General features: G+C 40.3%; 1 protein-coding gene and 1 long non-coding RNA gene across 2 annotated transcripts in view; both read right to left on the reverse strand.

Moving 5' to 3' along the window:
• Window positions 1–5272: 5272 nt before the first annotated feature.
• LOC106727763 lies at window positions 5273–6264 on the reverse strand. The gene is made up of 2 exons (XR_001364009.1): window positions 6172–6264; window positions 5273–5429 (listed from the first exon to the last, which is right to left on the reverse strand). It is a non-coding gene; the product is annotated as an uncharacterized LOC106727763 (long non-coding RNA).
• A 15612-nt stretch (window positions 6265–21876) lies between these two features.
• OXCT1 (3-oxoacid CoA transferase 1) overlaps window positions 21877–22324 on the reverse strand; it is a 117502-nt gene continuing 117054 nt past the window's right edge. The window contains exon 17 of the mRNA XM_005876003.1: window positions 21877–21918. Within this exon, the coding sequence (XP_005876065.1) occupies window positions 21877–21918 (42 nt within the window). The remainder of the gene's footprint in view (window positions 21919–22324) is intronic.

Here is a 22324-nt window from a genome sequence, read left to right on the forward strand (position 1 = left end):
GATTCTTGACAAATTACTTAATCTCTTTCATTTATATGACAGGCATAATAATAGCACCTATATAAAAATGTTATAAGAATTGCTGAGTTAATATTTATAAAATATATAAAACAGTGCATGACACATTGAAATCATCACACATGCTTTCATACATAACATGAAATAAAGTGGGGGAAAAAAACAAAATACAAATGTGTTACATAAAAGACCATGAATAGATATGCAAATATGTTGATAGAGGTGATCTCTGATGATGAAATTGATTAATACTTTCTTTGGGTAGAGAGGGGGTCTGTATTTCCAAATTTTCTATAATAAACATAATTTTGAAGCAAAAACAAGAATAAAAATGTGTTAATATGCAATGTGTGCATATATGTATAGAGAGATACAACCCATATACAAATATAATTGTTTAACTGCTTACTAGTCAGTTTCCTCTTCCGAAAACCTGGAATAATAATTATCTTACAAGGAGGTTGTAAGGACTAACTAGGTAACCTATTCAAAGTGCTTGTAAGGATTAAAAGGGTGAATATATACAAGGGGCTTACAACAGTGCACGACGCATAGACCTACTATAGGAGTATTAACAACAGCCAGGGCCTTTGACAACTCAGGGAGGGAGAGTCAGAGAGTGCGGGCACGAGGGGCTTAAAGTAACTGACTCTTGCAAGCTTTAAAAGAATAGATTGGCAAATCCTCGGGTGGGGAAATACCTCCCACATTGATCATTATTTATAATAAATGATAAGGACCAGGCCTCGAAGAAATTGTAGCAAGGCCCTGGGATGGGCTCTGTCTCTCTATGCATGTCTGGGCTGGGTGAGGCCCATGGAGTCTGTGAGGCCCAGGCAGGATGAAGGGCTGACACCACCCCCACCCGCCACCCATCAGCTCAGCCTGGGCAGTGATGAGATGTGGGGTGCAGGAGGCTGCAGGCCTCTGGTCACTCCTACCCTCATAATCCTCTTCTGACTCCTTTCTCTCTAATGTAGTATCATACAGTTTTCTCTTTACCACAGCCCTGCTACCACCCTGTGATAGCAGTTCTCTCGGGAGTGGTTTCCTCACTGCACCGCCAACCCCCCAAACACCCCATGACGCTAAAGAAAACTGCACCCCAGCTCTGCAAAAGGGCCGGTCTCTTCCCACCTATTGGCTCCTCTGCCAAAACCCCTTCCACCTGAAGACCCAGACTCAATATATAAAGGCCCCCACTTGGTGGGACTGAATCTTCATCCTGGAACTGTCCTCCCCACGGCTGGTTCTGAGCGTGCCTGGAAGCCCTGGCCGAAGTCAGCTCCCAAGCTGGTGTTTCCCTCCCATGAGGCCTCGGTGAGACTCTATTAGAAGATGGATTCCCGTCTTGTGGATCCTGGAGTCAGGAAGGGAGGTTGATTTTCTAAGTGATGGACCTCTATCTGGGCTTTTGAAAGCCATTCCTTTCCTGTGTTGTGCCTAATTTTGAGCAGGTGGCCTTTTCTATCCAGTGTAGTATAATATTAGTCCTAAATTGGCTCATAGAGCTCGGGATGCCCTTCTTAGATGTGACCAGCACAAATGTCTGCCTCAGTAAAGCTGAATGTCTAGTGATGTTGCTATTCGTTTGGTACATGTAAAGATGTTCAACATCACCAATCATCAGGGAAATGCAATAAAAACCACCATGAGACATCACCCCACTCCTGCCAGAATGGCCACCATCAAGCAGATACCAGTGTTGGCAAGGATGCACAGAAGAGACTGGAACTTCATTGTTCCAACCACAAAAAAAGGAAGGACAATTATGTAATGTTATAGAGGTGCTCATTGTTGCTCCTGTGGCAATAGAGATGGGTTTTTTCCCTTGAAAAATGCCGTGTCTCTGTTGAGTGCGACACATTCACTCCAAATTTCCTGTTTCAGCCAGTGGAGATTTGTCACCAGGTGACATGCTGTACATTTCCTTATGGCATATCAAGACTGCCTGAAAGATATATTACTTCAATTAGGTGTGTCATACCATCTGCCACAGACAATCCAAAATGCCCTCTCTGCCACCTGATGGAACAGAGATGATTTATTCAGAAGGTGGCTGGAAAGCTGGCAAAGGCTCCAGGCTTCATGGAGGGAAGAGCCGCTGTCAGGAGACACAAAAACAAACACCTCACCCATGATAAGAAGGGAATGCCGGCTGAACACAATGTACAAGGGAGCCCAGCAGATGCCCTTATTAAATTAGCTTCGTTTACAGTAGATTGCAGGTCCCAGGCTGGCTTAACATGAATGGATCTTGACATAACCGTTGGAACCTGGAAGCCTGATTAGTTATTCTGCAGCTGCTTGGCCACACCACCTGCATATGTTGTTGTGCAGGTGATGTGCAGTTCCTAAAAGCCTCCTCATTAAAGATTGACATGCAAACTGCCACACATGTGCCATCTACAACCCCTCGCATGTTTGGATGGGAGGTGAACGGGGATGTGGCATGCTGTTAATTACTCTGATTTCCTTCCTCCCCGCAGGATGACCAGGAAGAGGGGAAGTACACGCTGAATGCTTTTTATGCTGGGAAATCAGCAGTGAGGTGTGAGCAGTACGCATGTGGTTCCCAGAGGAGAGTGGGGCCTTCTGTCTTCCTCATAGCAAGAACGCTCTGGCTCACACCTTATCACCACCAACCCGATTCTTTTTCCCAGCCAATGGGGGGTGGATCTGACCCAGGCCTGTGGTTTTTTACCCCACCCCTGGCAGCTTTGAAACCCTTTACTCAGAAACTCTCAAGGAAAGCATTGCTCAGTCTCAGCACTGTTGACATCTTCTACCTGCCAAGTCTTTGTTGTGGGGGTGGGAGGTCCTGTGCATTGTAGGATGTTTAGTAGAATTCCTGGTCTCTACCTATCAGATGGCTGCAGTATCTCCCCAGTCATGACAATCAGACATAAAAATGTCCCCTGGGTTAGGAGGGGTAAATCATCCCTGATTAAGAACCACTCCATTAATAGTTTTGGTGACAAGAGAAGCCAGAGTTCTCCATGGTAAGTCCCATGTCACTTTTCAACCAACTGCAACCTGTTGACATGACCAGTGATAGCCGTCTCAATGACTAAGAAGGAATATCCGTTGTTTTTCCATGCTGGTAATAGAGCTACCAAGGAGAACAAAGTCTTGGACATAAGAGATTTGTGGCTCTAACATTATTAAAATCCTGTTCCTACCAGTCTTGACAGAGATAAAAACGCCAATTTATGAGTGGGATTAAACTGTAATATTAGCCAGCCTCCCTAAGGTGATATGAATAGCTCCTAACAAAACAATTTTGATTCAGCCAATGTTCGGCAGATCGTCATAAAGAATAGGGGATGGGCACCATATAACCAAATCGATTTAGGAAAGAGAGCATTCGGAGCTTGTCAGCTGCTCCCTGTGTGTCCATGTGTAGTCCTGCCAAATAGCGTTGTCCACTCTTGGCGAACTCTTGAAGCCACCGTGCACCAGTGGCCTCTGCACATTTATCCTCATTATCTCTAAATATAATAATGAGAGTCTACATTCTCATGGAGCCTTAAATTACTTCCTGATACTCAGGGGGGACATGAACTATTTTACATCTCCAGGGCACAGCAACAACAGTATTGTCGGTGACATCTCACTGCCTGGAAACAGTCTCTTAGTGTTTGGCACAAATGCATGAGTTCAGTGCAAGTGACAGCATAATAACCCTGTCCCATAAAACAGAGACATACATGGTGACCCTAATCTGTACACTGGGTTACAGGGAACCATAGTCCTAGTCTTTGTGAGCAGCTGAGATTTTATTTTTTCCTCGGGAGTTTTTGTAGCACACTCATATTCATTTGTGAGCAGCTGAGATTTTATTTTTTTCCTCGGGAGTTTTTGTAGCACACTCATATTCAAGCTAGAACTTTGATTTTTGTTCTTAAGTCCACGGTTCTTGTTACATAATAAAGTCTTGTGACTTAGCAATCAGAGTCTCTTGACTGATAACTACAGCACACACTAAAGGGAGAGGAAGGGAGAGGGAGGGGGGATAGAAACATCAGTGATGAGAGAGAATCATGGATCAGAATCATTGATTGGCTGCCTCCTGTGCGCCCTACACTAGGGATCAAGCCTGCAACCCGGGCCTGTGTCCTGACCAGGAATCGAACTGTGACCTCCTGGTTCATAGGTCATTGCTCAACCACTGAACCACACCAGCTGGGCTCCAGCAAACACATTTTAAAGAACTCCAACACCTTCCCAAAGCCTACCAGGAGAAGTCAAGTCTTTAGACTTTGCAGACTATTTAGACACCAATGGAAACTATCACATTGCCGGTCTGGGAGCAGCTTCTCCTCAGTGAGAAGTTACTAAACAAAGACCCCGAGCACCCCCTGTCCTGCCAGCAGGATCCTTGCCTCTTCCAACCAGCCCCACTTCCCTCCCAGGGTTGTGAGAATCCCAGCACCAACATAAACCCAGCGTGTAGCACGGGGCGTTTGTGTTCAAACTGTTGTTCATTGTGCTCAATCCTTTAAACATAGCAGATGGCTTTTCAATTTGTCTAGAAAACCCCTTTAGAGACTACGCATTTGCTCATTAGAGTGGTTTTGTTTCAGGCCGTGACATTTTGGCATATCCACACCATCACGACAGTGTTGGAATATTTATCAGGGAGCCAGCCCCACTCCCGGCCTGAAAGGGCACGTGTATTCATTTTCTTCCACACTCGGTGCTGATATGCCAGCTGATAAAACACAAATAACAGGGTGGGGATTTTCAGTTTCCGACCACACTGTTAATATAAAGGGTTACATTCCCATGGTTGGATAAGTGTAAGGATATCAGGGAGTTTCCCCAACACAAACAATGTTCTTCTCACTTAGGTAGTGGACATTTTTTTCACTGTGATTGCAGTGTAAACTCTTCTGAGGCCACCTCACATTTCAAATCCAGACACTCACCTATCATAAGTACATGGAATAATTTCCATAGCAACCAACCCTCCTTCTTTTCGGTTTTTTAGTATTGTCATTTTAAAATGCAAAGCAGCTGGTTGGTTAGTAGCATAAATCACAGACCCCCCCCACCACCACCACCACCCCCCAATGGAACTGATTAAAACTGTGCAGAACGTAGGGGTCTTATTTTTCTAGAAATTATAGAATGTTCAATAAAAGCCCAGTTTTTCATAATCACGTAGCTTTGTGCTATTCTTTCTCATGACTTTAATCTCTGTATCCTCGCAAAAAAAAAAAAAAGGAGCCAGAAATAACAAATACTTTCCAAGCGGAGCCTACCATGGAGGTGGGTAGTTTCCATTCCTTTCATCTTCCCTTATTGTAGCAGCTGAAATGGGGCTCTGGAGAACGTTCCATTCCTGAAATGGAGTCTTAATAGATGCTGAGAGAGTTGCTGGGTTATCTGAAGAATCCTGACCGATACTGATGAAGGAAAAACACTTCAGAAAACATCCCAAACTGTTTGAATCTAGAGACATCCATGTGAACAATCACCAGTCTAGTTCAAAGTTTGTTTTTATGGAAACCTTCTCACAAGAGAGTCACACTCCACATGATGCTTTTCCCTCCTCCTGTCCCCACCCATGTCTACCTCTCTGCCGCCTCCTGCACCCCAGCCATCAGAGAACAAGCCCTCCCAAGGCCGTCTCCCGGGGTGCCGGCCTCCCAGGCCATCTGTGAAAGAGCTTTATGCAATATGAGTGCGCTTCCCAGGGGCTTCTGAAAACAGATACAATGACTCTGGAATCCATAAACCTCTTTTGTCAGTACCTCTCCGAGACCTGAGCAGGAAGGTGTCCTGCCCAGGGCTCCATGCTGAAGAGAGCCCCACATATCACAAGCACACACACAACGTGATATGAAGCACATGGGTGCCTCTGTGTTGGAATCTGCTTCTCAACTGTGGCAACATGCAAATTCTAACTTTAAATATTCATGCTTCTAACTGACACGGTTCAGGCCCTGGGGAAATGTTTCTTCTCATCCCTTTCCCTATATCCTACTGGTAAAAACCAAAGCCACGATACCCAAATACCATGAAGGTCTGGGTTATGCCCCTATTGACAGTGAATATGGATACAGCGAGGGGCCAAAGGGGGATGTAGGCGGCAGATGTACTAAAGTTAAAAAAATATTTAAGACAAATTAATTTGTCAAACCTTACCTTCAGCATGGAGGTAATAGCTTCATGCAGAACAAAGGATCATTTCCCAGGAGGGCTGAACATCATTTTTCTTGCTCTTCTTTGTGTTCCAATTCATGATTCTGGAGATATTCATGGGTTGGTGCAATATTTATACGAGTTGGACTTGGCAGAGGAATATTTTGCAAACAATTCATTCTTCCCTTAAATGTGTGCATGTAGGCACAACACCAAGAAGCGTGATACCATTTCTTTATGTTGGCAACTAGTTGGAAGATGAACTGCAAATAGTTCTATAAGAATATTTAGTAAAATGGAATAACATTTAACAACATATTTAAATATCAGCTTCGTTTTAATTCTTCTTATTGAAAACGTCATATTCATTAATTGCAGTCTATATTTTTGCCTTTAAATTTAATTGGTAATTACCAATATTAAGTTTTATATAAGAATAATAGCTTTAATCCACTCATCTTCTGATGGGCACTTAGGCTGTTTAGTATAATAAATACAAAAACTCTCAAAAAAAGAATAATAGCTTTACAGAAAATTTTATGTCCATAGGTTATGGCTCTACCCTGTCACACACAGAGCAAGGCCCGTGGAGGGGGGTTGGGGCGCCACCCCCTATCACCCACAGCCAATTTAGGCCACCCGTCCCTCCTTTACAGTTTAATCCCACTCAAATTTTCAATTTGTCATTTATGAAGGTAAAATTTCAAGGTAGGAAGATACAACATATTTTATTCAAAAGTTTGTCAATTGATTCATAATTATCAATGCCCAGAGTACACAAATGTTAGGAGCAGGCTTGTTTTTGCCTTTAGTCAAGAATTCCCAATTTTGCCTTATGACCCAGCAATTCTACTTCTGGGTATATATCCAAAGAAACCCAAAACACTACTTTGAAAGAAATGCACCCTTATGATTATTACAGTGTTACTGACAATAGTCAAGATATGGAAGCATCCCAAGTGCCCATCAGTAGACACGTGGATAAAAAAGCTGTGGTACATATATACAATGGGATATTACTCAGCCATTAAAAGAATGAAATCCTACCAATTGCAACGGCATGGATGGACTTAAAGAGCATTATGCTAAGTGAAAGAAGTCAGTCAGAGAAAGATAAATGCCACATGATTTCAGTTATTGTGGAATCTAAAGAACAAAATAAATGGACAAATAAAATTGAAACAGACTTGTAGACACAAAAAACAGACTGATGGTTGCCAGTGGGACTTGGTGAAAAGGGTGATGGATTAAGAAGTACAATTGGTAGCTACAAAATAACCATGGAGATGTAAAGTACAGCTTAGGGAAAGTAGTCAATAATATTGTAATAACTATGTATGGTTGCCAGTTAGGTACTGAAAACATCAGGGGGAACACTTCGTAAAGTTTATGATTGTCTAACCACTATGTTGTACACCTGAATTCAATACCACATAATATTAAATGTAAACTGTAATTGAAAAATAATTTTAAAAAAAAAATTTAAAAAAGAACAACAAAAACCAGACTTCCCAATTTCGTGTTCCTTTCCTAGATGGCCTCTCACCAGGCTCACCAGGCTCCTCTCTCCAGACTACTTTTCTAGAGTTTCCTTGGATTCTCAGAAGGAAATAAAAATGGCCCAAAGTTATACAGCTTCTCAAGCCCACTCCCAGGACTTTCTCTTCCCTGATCCTTTCTTCCAGCACTCACAGATACACAGACACACGATCTCAAGGCTAGGAAAGTGAAAGCTGTCAAAGCTGTCTTACTAGAATGCTGGGCAACCTCTCCCAAATCTACCTTAAGATGTGTGTGTAAATGGAAAGAGTTTACTTCTTGCCCTTCAGCTTGTGACTTTATGACCCATTCTAAAGTGATAAAGGATTTATTTGCATCAAGTATGTAATGCATATTCTGTGAGCAAGGCAACATTTTCTCATTAGTGAGTCATTCTCTCAAAAAAAAAAAGAAAGAAAAAGAAAAATTACTCATGTGGGCTACAATTAGTTGGTGAAAGTTTCTAGAACATTACTTTTCAATAGTCCTTATATTTTTAGATCTTTGCTTATTGTCTAAATTTAAGGTGTTAAACATGCCTTTGAACTTTATTTGAAGTAAACTACTGTTGTATTTCTATTTTAAGAATTCTAAGGTCTGGCTAGTGGGGAGGAGGCTATTTCTCTAATCTGTGCTTTAATGTGTACAGGGATTGTCTCTCAGATGTGTAATGCATCTGTAAAATGGTATTAATAACAATTTGTCATGATTAGGGACAAATTAGGTAGTCCTTTGACTGTCATGTTGTAATCCTAATGAAAACTGTCAAAATAATTTTATTTTCCTCTGAAATATCTCAATCAATTACCTTTAGCTGATTGCCAGAACATTAACCTTGGTTTGCCTTTCAGATCTGCTGTTCCCAGAATGGTGTGTATATAGATATGGTATTAAATAACTCACCATTTAAAGTTGATTTGTCAGATTTTTTTCCCCTGCTATACAAATAAAATTGATTCTATTAATCATGAAAAAATGTATTAAGTATTTTCCTGGGTTTAAAAAATATATCCCAAAGTATCAAATGAACCCTAACATTTATGGCTGGTTGGTGCAGGTCCCATTCAGATTTTTAATGTCCATAGAATTCCTCTATGATCACATGAAACTTTAAAATAATTGACCCAACAAAGTGACATCTATTGCTAGGATTAGTATGGGAAATGACACCCATAAGATCTCCTTGACAATGTTGGGGAGACCAGGCTTCCCAGGAAGGTCAAACTCATGGTTCACATGAATGAAGCAGGTTCAGATAACAGGCAAAGGCAGACCATATATTCGCATTTTAATGGCCCAAGAGAACAGGGTTTATGCTGGCAACAACATCCTTGGAACCCCCATCTCCACCCCAGTTCTGTCCCTCAGTCCCTTTCTATTGGAGCTTTGTTATCTCTTAGAAGCTGGGAAAAACTGGGGTGCTTGTACAGAATAATGATTCATGGGTCCCTTGCCACAAAGCTGAGTTCTTAATTACTCCAATTGCCTTTGGGAAAAATACAGGAAGACTGAATTATAAATAATATTGAACTTCTCAACAGTTGAGCAAAATTTTGCATGAGTAGTCTTTATGCACTTCCTCCTATACTTGATTATAAACTCCTCAAGGATGTAATACCTTAATCAATAAAGAAAAAAAAATAAACACCTCAAGGGCAGGAATAATACTAACGCATCATTGCCTCCCCCAAATATCCACCACCATGGAGATGTTCAGATATTGTTTGCTGACTGAGCAAATAAAGGAATGGACTTCTGTCTCTGATAAGATGTGTGGTCAGGTATCCAATGAAAACTAAAAAGACAGGAAAATATTTTTTAAGCCTTGTTAATTGCATTGAAGACATTGCAAGATTGGGGGTAGGGCGGGATTTTCAGGCCAAATTCTACCTGTGGTAGAAAACACAGATAAGTTTATTTTCTTATAGGAGGAAGCCAATCTTGCCCTGAGAACATTTGCTAAGCCTTGTAAATCTGAACTTCAGTTTTCATGGCCTCCCTGGTACAGGAACAGAAAGCTGTCAAGTGGAGAGTTTAATGGGAGACCTTTTCCTTCAAAGCTTCATTTTCAGAGTGAGTCTGACCAGATATAAACTACTTTTCTCAACAGGAGGGCACTTCAAGGAAAGTTGCTTTGGTGCTGAACAAAAAAGGGAGAAATGTCCCTGACAAGTTATAAACAAAAGCTGGTCATTATTCAGATTTGCAAACTAAATTGAAATTCACTAGAAACCTGTAACAAATGTGCTACATTGCTACAGGATATTGATGGTGGGAGATTCTGTGCATGGGGGCACAAGGGGTATGTTAACAACTCTGTGCTTTCATTCAGTTTTGCTGTAAACCTAAAAATGCTCTAAAATATAAAATCTATTAATTAAACAATACTTTTGTAAGGAGAATGCACATAGTCAAAACCCAAAAATATCCAAAGAAACACGTCTTCATGAGTAAAATTGAGCAGAAATTTGAGCAGAAATGGAGCTCTTCAATTTTCAAATATTGAAGTAATAAGACCCACAATTTAAAATAAATCAAATACAAAACTGACAATATTTTCAGGAAATATGAAACATAAAGTACAGTGTAAGAGATTTGAATGACAATGAGAGAGTACTTTCAGAAATGATAAATATAACACCTGCAATAGAAAACTCAACAAATGGATTTATCAGCAGATTAGATACTTCTGAACAAAGACATTGTAAACTGAAAAATAGGCCAAAGGAAACACTTCAAAATGCAGCACAGACAAGAGATGAAAAGTCTGAATAAACAGCCAAAGACAGAGAAGATAGAGTGAAGATCCAGAAAGAGAAGAAGAAGGAAGAAACTGAGGCAATATTTGAAGAGATAATGGCTGACATTTTCCATGATTGATACTAGATATTGATTCATAGATTTAGGAATCTTAAAGAATACCAAGCAGGATGAATATAAAGCAATCCCTACCTAGTCTTATCATAGAGAAATTGCTCAACAACAAAGCCCACTGGGAATTTTAAGGCAGTAGGAGAGAAAAAGATGATTACCATCAAGAGTTACATTTGGACTCACCATGGACACTGTAGAAGATTGGAGTGATAGCTCTGATTTGCTGAGAGAAAATACTTGTCAACCAAGGGAAGGGAAAAAAATCAGTCTCAGTAAAAGGAAAAGTTGGCTACCTGCAGACCGTCTCAAAAGGAAAATCTAAAGGAAGAAGGAATGTGATCACAGATAGATCTATGATGCAAAAGGGAATAAAGAGCATATAAAGTGGTAAGTGTGAGCACGTATTACTGAACATAATACTGAAGCATACGTAAGTTATTATAGATATGTAAGCCAATCCTGTCCAAATTACACAGATGATCTGACTTCTTCTCACTACTTGCATTGCCACCACTTAAGCTAAACCAACATCATCTTTTGCTTGGATTGCTGCAATGGTCTTTCTCACCTGTCTTCTGCTGCTGCCCTCAGCCAGATTGATCCCTTACCCATGTAAATCAGTTCATGAGACTGCTCTGCTCAAAACACACCAATGGCTCTTATTTCCATCAGAATAAAGACACAGTCCTGGCCGGGCAGGTGTGGCTCCTGGCTCTGTGGTTGAGCATCAACCTATGAACCAGGAGGTCACCTTTTGATTCCCGGTCAGGTAAGGTCACATACCCAGGTTGTGCTCAATACCCAGTGTGGGGTGTGCAGGAGGCAGCTGATTGGTGAATCCCTCATTATTCATGTTTTTATCTCTCTCTCCCCCTCCCTTCCTCTCTGAAACCAATAAAAATATATTTTAAAAAAGAAGAAGAACAAAGTTCTGAAAGACCTACAAGGCTACAGGATCAGGCCCCCTTTTGTTTCTGGCCTCATTTCATAAAACTCTTCCTCATTATCTTTATTCAAATCAAACTGGACTCCTACTGTTCTTGAACACATCAGAGAGGTTGCTGCCTCACAGCTGTTAAAGCTCTGCTCCGAATGTTCTTCCCTCAGAAATACATGACTCCCACCCTCACCTCCTTCAGTCATCACTCAAAAGGTACCTTTTCAATGAGATCTGATTGGGAAAAGGCACTGAGGGGGGTACCTTCTAATGAACTGGTATTGTTATATTCCTTGTGTTACTTGCGTGTTTGATTCACAACCATTCTTTAAAATCATTACATTTGATTTATGCACACGTCTATGTATTTCAACACTAAACATGAAAAGTATTGAATGAATCAACAAACAAATGAACAATGGCTGTTGATTGGCAATTGCCTTTTCTAGAAGAGCTCTTACCTTGGGCTTCATATAACATTTCTGCTCACAATTTGGGAAAGTTAATTGAACAAGACTTCTACCATCCCTCCTGAAATTGCTAGCAGTCCTATGCTTTTAAAAGAACACTAAGTTGTTGTTTTTTTAAAAAAAAATAACAATAGGTATTCCAGGAAACTCATTCAATAGCATTTTAAACAATAAGTTCTTACTTTTTTCTAAAGCTTTTTTATCTTCAAAGTTCCAGCTAAAGCTTGGGATTTTGTTTGCTTTTTGTTCCTAAACCAGGCAATCTTCATAACAACTGTATTTCAATGGAAACTCCCATACAGTTGTAAGAAGCCAGCTCCTTGCCCACTATTGTGGCATGCTATTGGCATCATTGAGGAATAGCCAACCAAGGTGATAGTTTTAATTGTTTAGGGCATCTTTAACTCCTGGTTTTCCCTCAAGCTTATGACAGGCTTTGGAACTAAACATGCCTACAGTCAAAGCCTATCTTTACCTCTTACTCACTGGATAGCCTCCAGCAATTTCACTACTTCTCCAAGCCTCTGTTTCTTCAATCTTGTAGGATGAATGAAAAGATATGAAACAAGATAGGCAGGACACCTCTCGCCAAGATCTAACACATAATAGATAGTCACTACATGGAAATAATTATTATAGCAGAGTAGATTTGGCTGATCCAGAGGCGAAGAAGATGTGAATGGGGGCAAGAAGAAGAATAGAAGGAAGAATGGAATCCATTTCTTTCTACAAAAGCATTCTCCAAAATGTAGGTAGGATTTAGATTATTAGTCAGTCTTTGGAGGTGACAGTGATTTATCTGTGATCATGGGCACACAGAAGCTAAGAGAGGAATGTGGGTCCTCTCAGGCCAACAGTCTTTCAAACAAGGCTCAGTGCCTCTGAGGAAATCTAGAGCCTCTTGAAGAAATGCATTGTTTTATCTGGTCCCGACCTGCAGCTGTGTCTGGTGCCTGGGAGCAGAGATTCCTGTGGTCCCAGGAAGGCCGCACTGAGTTCTTCATTTCAATATAGGTTAGGGTTTCTCTGGTTAAATGCTACCTCCTCATCTATTTTCTTGAATATACTCATCTTTTTTTAAAATCTGATGATTCCAACATCTGGATCACCTGTCTGTTAAAAATTGTGGCAATAATTGGAGGTCTGCTTGAAAGGAGTTATTGTTTTCTTTCTGTTGAGGAGTCAGGTTTTAGACAGATCACCTTAATCCACTCAAGAACTGACATGTTTTGGAGAGATGTTTTCATCTTTACAGAAGCTTGTCTCTTTCTGGTCCGCCCTTACTTTTCAGGTATAGCTCTCCTGGGGAACAAGTTGCATTTCCAGGCTGTTGACTAGGACCCTCTCTTTTCAGCTAGCCCTGATTTCTAATTTTTGTCTCTAAATTCATATGGCAGTTTAAGCTCTTCTAAGCCTTTCAGACTCTTAGCTGTCACTTTATATTTACTTTCCCAGTGTTTTGCCTTCACAAATATTATAAATTAGCAAATACCGCAAGGGGGAAATGCCATGGAATTTCAAGCTTAAAAATCTGACTAACCTCCTGTGCTTCTCTTTTGCCTCCGAAAGTTGCAGCCTCACTGTGTGCTGTTTGACACCCTCTAACATTTTCTTTGTGGTGGTGGTGGAGGTGGGCACAGGCGGGTTTTCTACCCAGCATTCCTTGTTGCTTTCTGTTGCTAGTTTTATCATTAGCAGTCTACGCCAACATTACTGGAAGTAGAAAAATCTTCTGCTTGCTTTTTTAAAAGAGTTATTTTTCTCCTTTTACCTTAAAAATGCTCTTTGCTTCACTGAAGCAGATGGATCTGGAAATGCATGTAAGTTTTTCATAACTTCTCATTACAGGGCACAAACGAGCTCTCACCTAGTACTTTCACATTTCAAATCAACAGGTGTCCCTGGGGGCGAATGAGGACTAGTGAGTGGCCACCAGGGGTATGTATATTCATCTTTAATGGCCTAATGGTTCAGCATTTTTAAACTGCCGTTAATTTCAATGCCAGTAATTCTTGATCTTGTATGCTACACTTGGCCAGGAAGAGGACAGATCATCAAAAACCACAGATAATCCAATATCTCTTTTGGCCATTAGTTTCAAGCTTTCTCTCTGAATTATTTTTTTTTCACTAGAGATCTTACTTTACATAAATATTTTTTATGTTCCAGGGGACACACAAATATACAAGAAAATTTCCAAGGACAAAAGAGAGAGTAAAAGTGGACAGGTAGGGGTCCTGAAAAATTCTTCAAGTGAAAAAATATCTTTAATATGAAGGAGAATTTTTAAGTGGTACCATGTATCAGGCACTTAAGATATATTTTTAATAGTAACAACAGCCCTTTAACATATTAGAAAACAGAGCCAATGTGGTTAAGAAACTTGTTCAGAGACATCCTACTAAGAGTGGGTGGCATTCCTAGGTAAAACAAAGCAAACTACTTCCTATTATTAATGGAGAGATTACAACTTTTTTTTATTCCAAGTGGAAAAAAGAAGTCCAGCAAACCCAGCCAGTGTGGCTCAGTGGTTGAGTACTGACCTATGAACCAAGAAGTTACGGTTCAATTCTGGTCAGGGCACATGCCCAGGTTGCAGGCTTGATCTCCAGTAGGCAGCTGATCAGTGATTCTCTCTCATCATTGATGTTTCTATCTCTCTCTCCCTCTCCCTCCCTCCTGAAATCAATAAAAATATGTATTTTTAAAAGTCAGCAAGAATATCCACCAAGGTTTTGAGCAGACTTAAAAGCAGTATTTGAACTTTTAGTTATTTTTACACATATTATTTTCATTTACATTTTTATTGAGATAATTCCATATTTTCATGCAGCTGAAAGAAATATACTATATATAATACTGAGATCTCCAATTTCCTATTACCTGTTTTCCTCCAATGGTATTATCTTGCAAAACTATATTACAATATAGCTATGTATGGTGTTAGATAGGTACTTGATTTATCTGGGTGATCGCTTCATAAGTTATATAAATGCCTAGTCACTATGTTATAAACCTGATACTAAGATAATATTGTACATCAACAGTAATTGAAAAATAAAAAACATTTAAACTATACTACATCAGGACCAGGTTAATGACATTCATACAATCCACCGATCTTATTCCCATTTCTCCAGCTTTACTTGTGCTCATTTGTGTACATGCCTATATATTTATTTCTGTACAATTTTACCACATGTGTGCATACATATATCTATCACCACAGTTACGCTAAAGACAGTCCCATCACCACAAGGATCCCTCACGTGATCCTGTTATCACCACACTCACCTGCCTTCCTCTCTCCCTCCCAGGTCCCTAACCCCTGCTAACCACCATCTGTTCTCCATTCCTAAAAGTTTGTCATTTCAAAGCTGACACAAGTGAAATCATACAGCATGTAATCTTTAGGTTTGGCTTTTTCCACTCAGCATAATTTCCTGGAGATTCTTCCTCGCTGTCATGTGTATCAATAGTTCATTCCTTTTTATTGCTGAGTCGTGTTCCATGTCTTAGATTTACTGCAGTTTGGTTTAACATTTACCCATTGAAGAACATCCAGGCCAGCTTCCAGACTTTGGCTTTTATGAATAAAACTACTATAGACATTTGTGTATAAATAAAAGTTTTAATTTTTCTGGGATAAATGCCTAATGGTGTATTTGGTAGGCCATATGGTAACTGCATGTTTAGTTTAAAAAATAAAACAAAACTGCCTACTGTTCTCCCAAGTGGCTATACCATTTTACCTTCCCAACAGTAATATGGGATTTATTTAGTGTCCACATCCAGAATTTGGCATTGACACTATATTTTATTGTAGTTATTCTGAAAGGTGTGTGGCGATATCACATTGTGGCTTTAATTTGCATTTCCCCGATGGCTAATGATGTTGTCTTTACATACTTTTGGCCCTTGTTTTAATTCTCCTATTTAAACTGATATTTACCTTATTAATGATTAATAAAATAAAATAAACTTGATTTTTAAAATCCATCCCCTTAGTCTCTCCTCCTTTGAGACTCCAGTTCCTCTTAACTAGATTTTTTATCCAAAAGCCAATGGACCATCACCAAATCTCCGTATTCATAACTGTGGTTATTATAAAGATGCTGAAATGGATACTGCATTTATAAACTTCCTCTGAAAACTTTGTAATATAAAAAATTTCAAACATAAACTAGAGTGAATAGTATAGTGAACTCTCTTGTACCCATTGCCCCCAGCTTCAATAATTACCCAAATTTTGTCAATATTATTTCATTTATTTTTCTCAATTTTTGTTATTATTTTCCAGGGTATTTTTAAGCAAATCCCTATATCATATAACTTTACCCATGAGTCAATACCTTTCCTTGACAAGGTCAAGTCATGAAATTGTCTAACCTGAAGACTTTAAATTGAATGTGGAGCAAAGGTTCAAAAATGGTCCCTTTTTGTATATTGGGGGGGAAAATCAGTGCTTGCAGAACATGATCTATTAGTCAGGTGTACTTCTTAGAACGTTTTATCAAATTATTTTTAACATAATTACTCTTTCTGGTCTAGACGTCACTTTACAGATAGGCAGAATGACCTTCTGTGCTATGGTCTCCATAAAATGAGAAAGATGCTACTTTCTTTTTTAAAAAGTCATATGAGATAAACACATGGGTCAGTTATTTTTTTCCCTTCCACCATAAAAAGTGACTTTTCAGTTTACACCCAAGTTAACGTCTGTAACCATGTCCAGTTCCACCACCAGCTCGGTGTCCCTGAAACAGTTCCGCCTCTTGTGGATCCTGTAGACGACAATGAGGTCATGTCCCACTTGCTTCTTTTCTGTAACACACAGCTGGCTCAGTCTGGTCAGCGAGTCTCATGGCTGCATTTCCTGAATCACCACAGTATTTCAATTGACCCCTTCAGAACAGATTGCATCTATGTAATAGCCTTCCACAATAAGACTTCTACACTCAAATGACAATGGCCTTTGATTGGTGTGCCCCCTTCTCTGGACCAGGATTGTTCTACTTCGTATCCTTTCCATAACTCTCTCTCACGGAAACTTCAGATTTTCTCAAACCACGCATAAGAGATTGTCCTCCAACCAGTCCTTTCCAGGAGTATGGCATTGTTTATGGTAGAATTCCTTTGGATTTTATACAGATCATAATAATTCATAAATTACTTGAACTCAATGTTTCGTGTTTTGCTTTTTTGTTTGTTTTTGATTCATTTAAAAGCTGCTTTTTTTTCTTAACATTTTACTGAACAACCTGCGGCCTATTTAAAAATGTGCTGAGCAGAAGATAGTATGAAATCTAATTTCAAGACCCTCTGAACAGTCTTTCATGATACACATACTTTCCTTCACATAAAAGAAAACTCAACACAATTATGAGTTTAACTCTTAAATGCAATTATTTGATTAAGAGCTATTTCTCTCCACTCCATACCCCTGGCACCTAGAATGCTGCTTGCTCAGAGCAGGTGCTTGTGCCAGCTATCAATTTATTGCCTTCCAGCTCCAAATCCGCCCTTCACTGCCATCTGGCAGGATGCTAAGCATTGTCAGTAGAAGGTGCTGGAGAGACAGGAAAGAAAACTCAACACAATTATGAGTTTACTCTCTTTTTTATGAGTTTACTCTTAAATGCAATTATTTAAGAGCTATTTCTCTCCACTCCATACCCCTGGCACCTAGAATGCTGCTTGCTCAGAGCAGGTGCTTGTGCCAGCTATCAATTTATTGCCTTCCAGCTCCAAATCCGCCCTTCAACTGCCACCTGGCAGGATGCTAAGGGTTGTTAGTAGAAGGTGCTGGAGAGACAGTGGAGGAGGAAGTTTCTCCTCCTGGATGGTGTTGCTCTCTCAAAAGGATGCTGCAGCTCTTGGTTTCTCCATTGTCCAACCCCAGCAGCACACACGGCTTCTCCAGCATCCAGAAACTGTTGCCCAATAGGCCGCTCCAGGTCCTGGCTCCTGCTGTGCCTGGTGGCCAACGGGCCCCAGGGGCGACAGCTCCCCCCAGCACTCCCTGGGATGGCTCTGCAGTGAGCATCCCCAAGAGACACCTCCCTGTGAGCAGCTTCCCTGGAATCATTCCAGGAGGCTTTGTGGCAACTACTGGAATGTGGCTCCCCCAGGAGTCAGCTTTCTCTGGCACCTCAGAGGCAGACTTCCTGCAGTTTTGCTGGCCCAGCACCACGTGACTTCTCTGCGACCCAGCAAGCCCAGCTGCTGTGCGCCTCCCCACAGGTCTGGATCTTGGTCCTGGAGGCCTCTTCCTTGGATGCTCTATGTCAACACTAAGGGTGTGGCTGGTCCTTACACCCACTATTCATGTTATTTCAACTTCTCTTGCTTTCTGACTTTCCAATTCCTCATCACTCCAATCCCATTATAATTAATATTTCTTTTTTAAAAAAATATTATTTACCAATTTGAGAGGGGGTGGGGGGAGGAACGTAAATGGTGACTGGCATATCACCAAACCAATTTTGTGTTTATTTGCTGTTATTATTTAGAGTTACATATTAAAAAGGAAAAATTGAATTGTGTATGACTATGATCCCGTGCCACTGAATTAATTTATCTGCTCTTTAATTTATTCACTCCTTTACTAAAAATTTATTGAACAACTAGTTTGCCAAGCACACACAAATAGATTTCTTGGGATAATGAAAGTTGATAAATATGCAAAGAGAATCCAGATGACCAAGCCAATAGCAATTTCCTTGAATATCATATTTCAGAAATACTAAAGCTCAAGATTGCCTTTAAAAGGACAAGAAAAACTGACAATTCTGGCCCAAGGTAATATTCTGGTACAACATTTTAAAGACCTATCAGTATTTGACAACCAGATATATTAATCACATCTTAGAGAATCATGATGGAAAATAGTATACTCTCTCCATTTTAAAGATGGGGAATCTGAAAATAAGCTTAAGAAACTCAAGACCACAGCCCGAGAGGAAAGGAAGAAGGTTAGTGCAAACAAACCTATCCACTGGATAATCTCTCTTTTACTTCCATTGGAATAATTTTCAAAGCTGTGCTTACAATGCTGAAATTGCAAGAGAAAGAAAACCTCTATCCACAACCTTACTACCCACCTAGAAATGGTCTTAACACATCATCTCTGGGCCCAGGTATAAGCAGTTGTGCTCACATTCTGCCTAACTCCTACAGGAGACCACATCCTCCTAGGACTTGGGAATTATAAAAGTTGTTTGAGCTCACACTCTGGTTTTAAGTGACAAAGACCCAGCTCAGGGAAATGGGCTCACATACAAAGGGAAGCTGGTCTTAGGCACATCCAGAGCCAGGAACCCAAACACCATCAGGAAACTCCCTCCCTACTGCTCCAAATACATTGCTCTTTGTACTCAGCTTCCTTCTCTCCAGCTGGAGCTCAGCTGGTGGGGTGTGTGTTGGGATTGGGGATGCAGAAGGGAGAAGGGGTGTTGGCATCAGACTCACATTCTCATGGCTTAGTGACTAGAAAGGAATAAGAAAATTGGCTTCTCTTCCATTTTCAGTTTTTAAACATGGGAGAAACAACCTGACTGGTACATCCTGGGTCATATACCCCTGGGTATAACCACTGTGTACAGAAGACAGGTACCCAAAATGACATGTCCCGGGCACACACCCAGTTCTTGGCTAGGGGAGAGCCTCTTTAGAGGAGAACACAGGTGCTCAGCAGACTAGCACTGAAGCCAGTGCAAAATGCAAGCAAACTCAACACACCACTAGACAACTAACCAATGTATGTGTATCCTAACGAAATGTCAGATAAAAGCAAAAAATACATATATTAACATATGAAGCCGGGGATAGTCAACTTTTATAGACAAATGATTGGCTCTGATAAGGAACAAAGTACAAAATTCATTTAGGTAAACATTTCATTGTTCTTTCATAAGAGACAATATATTTTTTTTAAAGAAAAGCAACAACTTGATTAGAAAAGTGTGCTGACTTTTGTTGGTGATTCTACCAATTCTGTTGTATGGTTCCCATGTGTAGTCACACCATTCCCAAATGAGAAAAAAGGACAATCACACCAATATATATAAATTTGAAATATTTATTGTATTTCTTATTGCATTTCTTAATATCCATAGCACTCTTTAATCAAGAATATAAAGTCATCTACTTAGGTTTCGCCATTTAAAGTTGAGAACATTCTTTGAAACACATTGTCTTAAAGTAACAGACTGGAATGATAAGCAAATAAGCTTGCAAATAAAGCAATCATCAATACCACACATTTTTCCTGATCATAACTCTAACATAGATATATATTATTCTCTAGGCCTCACAAATTCTAAAGAATCCCTTTTACCAGTACTGGGAGAGTATGCTTTCAACCATGAAGCTGGTAGAAAAGACTATTTTATATATGGAGTGTGCTTCTTTAAAAAAAAGCCTCTCTCCTCCAATACTGTGCATGACACAACAATAGCTGTATATGAAGAGAAAGTGACTTTCAATCACCCAAAAAACATGAATAAATCCCTATGTCTGGAGCCAGAGGAACAACACAGCGCCCTCTGCTATGCCTGCCTCTGTCTGGCGAACAGCAGTCTGGCCTGTCTTTAGGGTGCCCAGACTTCTCACCCCATATATTGCTGGGTTACCCCTGGGGCAACTGTTTGGTACTGAGGATACCTCTGAGAAGTTATTCCTTACAAAACCTAATCCACTATGTTTATTTTTTAACAATAGAAATTCAATCACCGCTCTTCAAATCCTAGATTTGCTCATCCTTACTTCCCCTATTTGCATAGAGTTGAATTAAAAGTACTTTGTTCAAGGAAGTAGTCTGGTCAGAAGAAAACATTGTTCTGTAGGAAAAGGCACTCAAATTTAGAAACTTTTCTAACCAGAAATAAGAGAGCTTGGAAAGAATAAAAAACAAACAAAAAAACAATAAACACACCTGTGTGTTCACTGTGACTATGGATTCATGATAAATTATCCCACAGCCCTTCTTGGCTGAAGAGCAGGTATTGTTCAAGTTGCCCACTGGTCCTCAATAACATAGAGAAAGACTCTTAAGGACCTTCTGGATACATACAAATACTGCACTGCTTCACAATGAGGAAACTGACTAGATGAGTGAGGCACTGGCAAAGCACAGATGGTTGGTTGGTTGGTTGGTTGGTTGGTTGGTTGGTTGGTTGGTTGGTCAAGGCAACTTAGGTAGGATGGCAGCACCAAAAGGCCCTGCACCGAGTCTCCCTCCTGCACAGTTACTCCTCCCACACAGACATGCCCCTGCCTCCCTTCTTAGGCATCTGTTTAGTTACAGAAAGTGTGGGAGGAAGAGAGGTGCTCTAGGAAAACAAGATGGAATCACACAATCGGAGGCTCCCCCCAAAAAAGTCAGAGGATGCTGAAGGAAAATCAATTGTGAAGACAGCATTCCTCCCAATCAAAATTCACTTGCATGTTCTCTTCAGGACCCAGTACAGTGCTGCCTTGGTTACCCTGGGGGAGGGATCACTTTCCTCCCTTGCTCTTTTTCTTCACAATTTCTTTAGGAGGGAGAGTACATCAATGAAACTCTTCCTACAGGCCCATCTTGATGCAAACTGCATGCGATTCAGTGTACATACCACAGAAGATGGAGAAAAATTCAATGCGAGAAATTGAATGGGAGCAAAGGTTCAAAAATGGTCCCTTTTTGTATATTGGGGGGTGGGGGGGGCGGGAATCAGTGCTCGCAGAACATGATCTATTAGGCAGGTGTACTTCTTAGAATGTTTTATTGAATTATTTTTAACATAATTACTCTTTCTGGTCTAGACGTCACTTTACAGATAGGCAGAATGACCTTCTGTGCTATGGTCTCCATAAAATGAGAAAGATGCTACTTTCTTTTTTAAAAAGTCATATGAGATAAACACATGGGTCAGTTAGTTTTGGTGAAACCTGGTAAAAGAAAGAGAGAAAAAAATAACCAAATTATGAAAAACCTCACAGTATACACATCTTTCCTTTCAGTTTCCAAACGTGAAGGATATAAACACTGAACATCGCCTCTCCAGGAACAGCACCTGGGATTTCCTCATTTTTCCACCCTGAGCAGAGACCGAGAACTCCTTTTCTGCTCCCATGTTGTGTATAGTGGTTCTTAACGTTCTTCCACAATAGCTCCTAAATTAAGGACCATTAAGATCAAAACAAGGGGATGGAGGAGGAGCAGAGGGAGACAAATAAAGGGTCCAGATAACCAAGCTCTGTACTGAATGAATCACTGAGCTCTGAGCTTACTGTCTCTGAGACCTCACTCAAAACTGACATTCAGGCACATGTCTCAAAATCCTCAGAACAGGTC

This window comes from Myotis brandtii, unplaced genomic scaffold, assembly GCF_000412655.1.
Source record: "Myotis brandtii unplaced genomic scaffold, ASM41265v1 scaffold478, whole genome shotgun sequence".
Lineage (NCBI taxonomy): Eukaryota > Metazoa > Chordata > Mammalia > Chiroptera > Vespertilionidae > Myotis > Myotis brandtii.